Genomic DNA, 6,000 nt, shown 5'->3' with positions numbered 1-6,000 from the left:
GGGGGGGTGAAAGGGAGGGTTATCCAGGATATCCAGGATAGAGAAGCAGCGAGGAACGAAGTGTAAGCTGGGAGATTGCTGGTCGTCGGCCGCAAACAGAAGGGGAGACAGGAAGGAAGCCCAAGGGCCCTAAGCACCTGCAGTCTTCACCTCCGGGAAGTTTCTTTGGTTGTTCTCGTCGATAGGGCCGTCGTCGAAGCATTAATGCTCCGGGACTGCGACCCCGGGTAACCATTTGCTCTGTGAGTAAGGATTAGAAGGGGACTCGTTGTTGACACCTTCCTCCCGAAGAACAAACGATAGCATTGCTCATGTTTACATTTATCCAAAAGAAAAGAGAGCGAACATGAACACATCTGTTTGTCATGGAACTCGTTCATTACAACCTCTGCAAAGGCCCAAAGCTCAGAACAGGACCATATGTCTGACGAAACGACCACCCCCAGGCGGCCTCTCCGCTGCTCCCATACCCCAGCGTGGAACCTGGCCCCGAGTGTTGCAAGCCTTCGTCTGCAGGTGGTCCAGTCTCTGTTCCTGTTGTGGTTTTCCCAATGCCAATTTCCCGTTCGTGATAAGTGATTATATCGCCTTGCGGGCTCTCCAAACGCCAAAATGATACCCGGTATATAACGCCCCTATGCTGGTTGCCAGAAAACGGTTTCCTCATCGGTGTCGCTCTTAACTTTCTTCTCTTGCTGTGAATTTTTGCCATCAGACCTTACGTCCCCAACGCTGTTCATGTTCTGAGCATTAAACACCAGGATAGACGGAAGTCGTATTTAGATCATGTCGGATGTAATCCATGGCCCCCGAGTGTGTGGTGCAGGAGAGTCCTTGAGTTTTTTCCGGTGGAAACAAAGCGTCTGTCCTGTGACCCAAATTTCTCCTCTTTGGTACACATCCCCTTGCAAAGGAGGCCCGTTCTGGTCTGCTGCGAACATGAATCTCGACCGCCGGGGTGGATGGACTTGGTCAAGGTGGAGGCCAGCAGCCAGCTCATCTCACATTGAGCAATAGCGATCGCGCGGCAACCAGGACCAAACGCCACTCTGCCTGGCATTGAGAAATCCATCCAAGAACAGTGTTCCGAGATCGTCGTCGGTAGGGTGGTTGCCAGGGGCGGCGGTCTTGCAGTGAGATAAATCCCTAAGAATGGTTCGCTGGGTCCGGGTCTGAATATCTCTATTTCCACGTCCAGCTTGCCGTCAATCCTTTTCCTCGGCTAGTCTCTCTTTTTCGACCTCTGAATTGCGACTGTAGAGGAATCATCAGCATCACACTACTTTCACATGCTGAATATGGTCTTCGAATCACTTTGGGTCTCAATTGATAGCTGCTCATATTCGCCTTGGCCTTGGTGTGTTCAAAAGAACTCCAATTCTGAGTAAGTATCTTCTTTCATTTCGAACGATCCGGAATTTAGGCCGGAGTTGTCGACAATCGCCGCATTGGCTGTCCGTTTCACTTCGAGGGCCCTGGTGCAGCTGTAGATATTCCCATTCAGTCGGTCCTCGTCATGCACGAACCATCGCTTCAAGTACTTGATCTCGACAAATGCAAGCTGTGTCATGAGTGTCTCGATGGCCGCAAGACTCCTATCCTCTGTGACTTGCTCCGCCGCCGTGAGAGGCCGCTCATGTTCCTTCTGTACATCGCAGAATAGCCGCAGTGACGTGGGAAGACTCTTACCCGCGTAGCGGTGTCTCAGCAGCGCGTCTGCCAACCCAGCCAGGTCGATGTCCTCTGTCTCGGACAAGAGGTTGATGCGCTCCAAGCTGGCAGGGAGCTTGTAAAGGCCATTGACCGGGCACCACAAAGAAGGGGCCTCGAGCCTCTGCAATAGCGGCCTGAAGAAGTACGTGCTCAATGCGTTGAGGGTAAGCTCCTTGAGGCACCTCAGTGGGGAGAAGTCGAACACATCATTCAACATCTCCACCTCGAGCCCAGCGCCGTCTTGGAAGGTTAGTCCCAGAGACACTAGATTTGGCTGCAAACGTGTGAGAAGCTCGATCCCTTGCAGGAGGAGACGATATTCTTCTTCTCCAGTGATGGGTCCGGCTTCATGACGAAACTGCAGAGAGATTTCAAACGAGTCCAGCGACTGAGGAGCACCAAGAATGGCGGCAAGCGTGGGCTCGTCGACCCAACACCTGAGAAGCTTGAGCTTCTTGAGAGCTGTCGAGTGCATGGGGATGGAGTCTAGCCAGAGGCCACGTAGGTCGGTGCTTTCGAGGGTCAAGTCGACAAGCCTCGAAGCGCGCAGCAGAGGCATAACTAGAGACTGTCGGAGTTTGGGCCGGAACATCCAGAGTCTTAAATAGCAGTATTGCAACTTGCTGAAATTGGCCAACTGAAAATGAGTCGCCAGGACGGCCTCCCATCTCTTAACCAGGCGTTTGCATCCAGCGTCATCCAGATAGGATTTTGGCCAAATGCACAGGCGTTCCAGGTTGGGGCAGAGAGAGGTAAGCGCGGCCATGTCTTGAAGATTTTCATCCACTTCTCGGATAAATCGGTAATCTGGCATAAGCTCCAGGTGCCGGACGTAGAGAGGTCGAAGTGCATCGCGACTCAGAAAACCCCGGATCCTGTCGTATTGCCCATAGGTGTGGACGGAGAGACATTTCCACCAGAGAGGATCACATAGATGGAATGCCTTCCGGCATGTTGCCCGAAAGGTTTCAACTCCATTGCCATAGATCTCTTCTTCGATACATCCCTCCGGGTTGTGAGGCGGTGGTAAGTATTTGACTATCTCTACCAAGACCTCGTCGGGCAGATCCAAGAGTACAAGTCTTTGGCCTTCTTTGTATCCCGCCATAGCTGCCAAGAGTCCCTACTCTGGGGGCACGTAGACGGCGGAGACACTCAGGGGTGGAGAAGGCAGAAAGCGAAAGTCAATGTTGACCGGACCCCGGGACGTTGGTCGTTGAGACAGAGCTAGAGATGGAGGCGGGGGCGGGGGCGGAGGACGACGACGGCCCTGCCAGTGCCAAGAAAAGATAGGATTTGCTGCTTTTACCGAGAGCGAGGTCAAGAAACACGAGCTCATTCTAGAAATACCTCGCCGTCCTAACGCTTTTTTGTCCTACCTTCTCAACCTCATTTCCAAGTTGACTTTGACAGTCTTCCCTTAAGACCTGATGGACGTCGGCCTAAATGCAAGATGGCGCGCGCCGGTGGCCTTGCGCTTGCACTCGAGCGCCATAACAAGCCATATGCCTGTCCATGGGTGATCAATGAGATACGATTCGCCACAGCCCAATCCACACGAGCATGATCTTCACCGAGCTGTGCTTGATCGATGCTCAGATCCTGCTACAGGACAGGTTCGGCCGAGAAGTGCGGCGTCGGATATACATGTGAGTGACGCTGCCATAAGGATTTCTTTAAGAAGCGATAGAGGCGAGTTGAACCCGATTCGGCCGAACTCCAAGGTTGGATGGAAGTTCATATGAGGGCGCATTGCCAGTGTAAGTCTGACCTATATAAAGCATGGCCGTCATGGACTCTATCCGATCTATCAAACAAAAAACATTGTGACAAAAAAACATTGGGGATTATATTCGTTTTGTTTAAGAATTCAACGAACCAAGCACGACCAGCACCATGTCCGGAACATTGGCGGTTGTCAGCCAATCTGGCAGTACCATCAGCTTCTTCGACCTTGCGTCGGGCGAAAGAACGGCATACATGACAGACCTCATCTCAGAACCGCATGAGCTCCTATTCGACAGCAAAAGAAATGTCATGTACTGCAGCCACGCCTACCATCATGGACACTTCTGGACGCATGGGGACAACCGCCATCAAATCTCTGTCATTGACCCGGACAAGAAAGAGGTGATTGATGTCATTGAAACAAAACCGGCACTCGGCCCTCATGGTCTCGTCCTCGATGCGGAACGGGATATTCTGTGGTCCAGCTATGAAGAGCACGAAACTGGCTCCAGCGGAGGAGTGATTGGGATCGACCTGGAGACCCGCAAGGTCATCAAGCAAGCCGAGAGCTCGACCAAGACGCATTGGTTCGTGGTGACACCTGACGGGAAAAAGGCCTTCACCTGCAACAAGACCGCGGATTTCATCTCCGTTCTTGACTTGTACAACGAACGGATGATAGGAAAGATCGAAACCCCCGGAGGGTCAGAAGAGTGTAGCATCTCGCTTGACGGAAAGCATGCCTACTTTCCGACCCCCGGCGCTTCACTAAGCAACATCCCAGAGAACCCCGAAGTTCTGGTCATTGACACTGCGACCGACAAGATTGTTGACAGGATCCCACTGGAACATCCGGCCCTGTCAACATATGTTGCCGGAGACGGCAAAATCCTCGTCGGCGAGTATCTCTCTGCCGAGGGCTCGGGCTTCGAGGGCCGGCTGGCCGTGTACGATTCGCAAACACACAAGCTTGTTGGCAAAACCAAGATTGGAAGTGTGCCATTGACTCTGCGTGCTTCTCCGGACGGCAAGCTTGGATTCACGGCGAATATCTTCGCTGGATCGGTGTCCGTGGTCAACATGTCAACGGTGGAAGTCATCAAGACGCTCGTGGTGGACACCGAGCGCAGCAAGTTCTCGAATTTGTGTCAAGGTGCTCATGGAATGGTTCATTTCCCCTGATGCTGGTTGTGCCAACGATACTGGAGCATGTCATCACCAAGGCCATTTTCTGTCGAAGTGTCAATCGATCTCAACTTGCTCTTGCGAAGTTGTCTTGATTTAGTGCACCCTGCAACGCCAGATATATATACAGATAGCCTTGAATATTCACTTCGCTCTCATACCTGATTTGTCGGTCTGCTTTTTATGATTTCCCACCAGCCATCTTGTTCACTGTCCCGCCAATCGCGCCGTCCTCTTTGAACATTCCTCCGATCATTCCATTTTGGTCCAAGGGACCTCCAATCTTTTGAGCTGTGCCACCAATAGCACCACTGAGGTTTGCCAAAGTTAGAGCGATGTCCAACTCGGAGGAGGTTGAGCTGATGAGGGATAGGGAGCCAGCGTGGGGACTCACTCTGCCGTGAACTGCTTCCCGACTGAGCCATCGGAGCTCAACATCGGAGCCTGTAGTGAGCGGAATTGCGTTGTCAGTGTTCCGGCCTATGATGTTTGGACGCGGAGACGTAGGCAGAAAGGAAGCATGGGTAGTCCAACAGAGACAAATGACTTGGGTGGGCGTAGTCACAACTCTTTACCATCTACTCACCTTGGCACCTGGAGCAGGATTATACTCCATGACAGGGTTATTGTGTGGATGTGCTTCCTTGGACTCGGGCCCTTGTCCTGTGAACTTGGAGGTGTCGGTTTGACCTTTCGCGATGTTGGGCGTCATCTTGCTCTGGAGTTTAGTAGGCGATGCTATAACAGGAGATTATAGTCAACGAATTCCTTTGGTTGGTATTGCCGTAGCAGTGTGTGTAAGATCTTGGATCGACTAGACCAACGTCCAGGATATTGTGTTTAATATATTGGATAGCAATACGTTCAGTGACACACGATGATGAAACTCTGCTTCTGTCAATGATCAACTCACCGAGTTGCCCTTTGCATTCCGAAACTGTTGATATTGCGTCATTAAGTGCAAAGAAGTCTGGCTCACCATCACCGAACAGTCCAGACAGACGCAGATCATACAGAGAGTGAAGAGTGGATGAGGGAGATAAATGAGCGTCATAGCATAACGCTGGGCGATGGATGGAAGACCCTACCGCCTTCCCACAGCCAATCATCAACTGGTTGATGGCCATGTATTTACATGTATGCCGAAGGGAGTAGTTACTGCAGTTGGGCATCTCCTCCAACTATTACCTAGCGAAGCAGACGACTCAAAAGAAACGACACGACATGACACGACACATGAACTCGCAACAATTGTTCGAATTGGACTTTTAGCATCGTGCATCAGCCTTTGATTCCGGCAGTGTTATGTCTGTGTTTTCAATGACGGTGAATGGTCTCGCCGCTCTATTTCCTGACCCCTAGAAGCGCGATTCA

The 6,000-nt window shown here is 51.7% G+C and overlaps 3 protein-coding genes across 3 annotated transcripts; 1 reads left to right on the top strand and 2 right to left on the bottom strand.

The window, feature by feature from the left end:
- Positions 1-1,363: 1,363 nt before the first annotated feature.
- On the bottom strand, positions 1,364-2,821 carry Z520_12056 (uncharacterized protein; the record flags this gene model as incomplete). Its single annotated transcript, XM_016782543.1, has 1 exon — positions 1,364-2,821. The coding sequence occupies one exon, from the start codon at positions 2,819-2,821 to the stop codon at positions 1,364-1,366; it is 1,458 nt and encodes a 485-aa protein (XP_016626433.1).
- Positions 2,822-3,609: 788 nt separating this feature from the next.
- Positions 3,610-4,623, top strand: Z520_12055 (uncharacterized protein; the record flags this gene model as incomplete). The annotated part of the gene is made up of 1 exon (XM_016782542.1): positions 3,610-4,623. The coding sequence occupies one exon, from the start codon at positions 3,610-3,612 to the stop codon at positions 4,621-4,623; it is 1,014 nt and encodes a 337-aa protein (XP_016626432.1).
- Positions 4,624-4,807: 184 nt separating this feature from the next.
- On the bottom strand, positions 4,808-5,338 carry Z520_12054 (uncharacterized protein; the record flags this gene model as incomplete). Its single annotated transcript, XM_016782541.1, has 3 exons — positions 4,808-4,937; positions 5,021-5,106; positions 5,213-5,338. The coding sequence occupies 3 exons, from the start codon at positions 5,336-5,338 to the stop codon at positions 4,808-4,810; spliced, it is 342 nt and encodes a 113-aa protein (XP_016626431.1).
- Between the last annotated feature and the right edge of the window lie 662 nt (positions 5,339-6,000).

This window comes from Fonsecaea multimorphosa, assembly GCF_000836435.1.
Source record: "Fonsecaea multimorphosa CBS 102226 unplaced genomic scaffold supercont1.46, whole genome shotgun sequence".
Taxonomy (NCBI): domain Eukaryota; kingdom Fungi; phylum Ascomycota; class Eurotiomycetes; order Chaetothyriales; family Herpotrichiellaceae; genus Fonsecaea; species Fonsecaea multimorphosa.
Note: the sequence above shows the minus strand (reverse complement) of the source record. Positions and strands in the feature narration are given on the sequence as shown.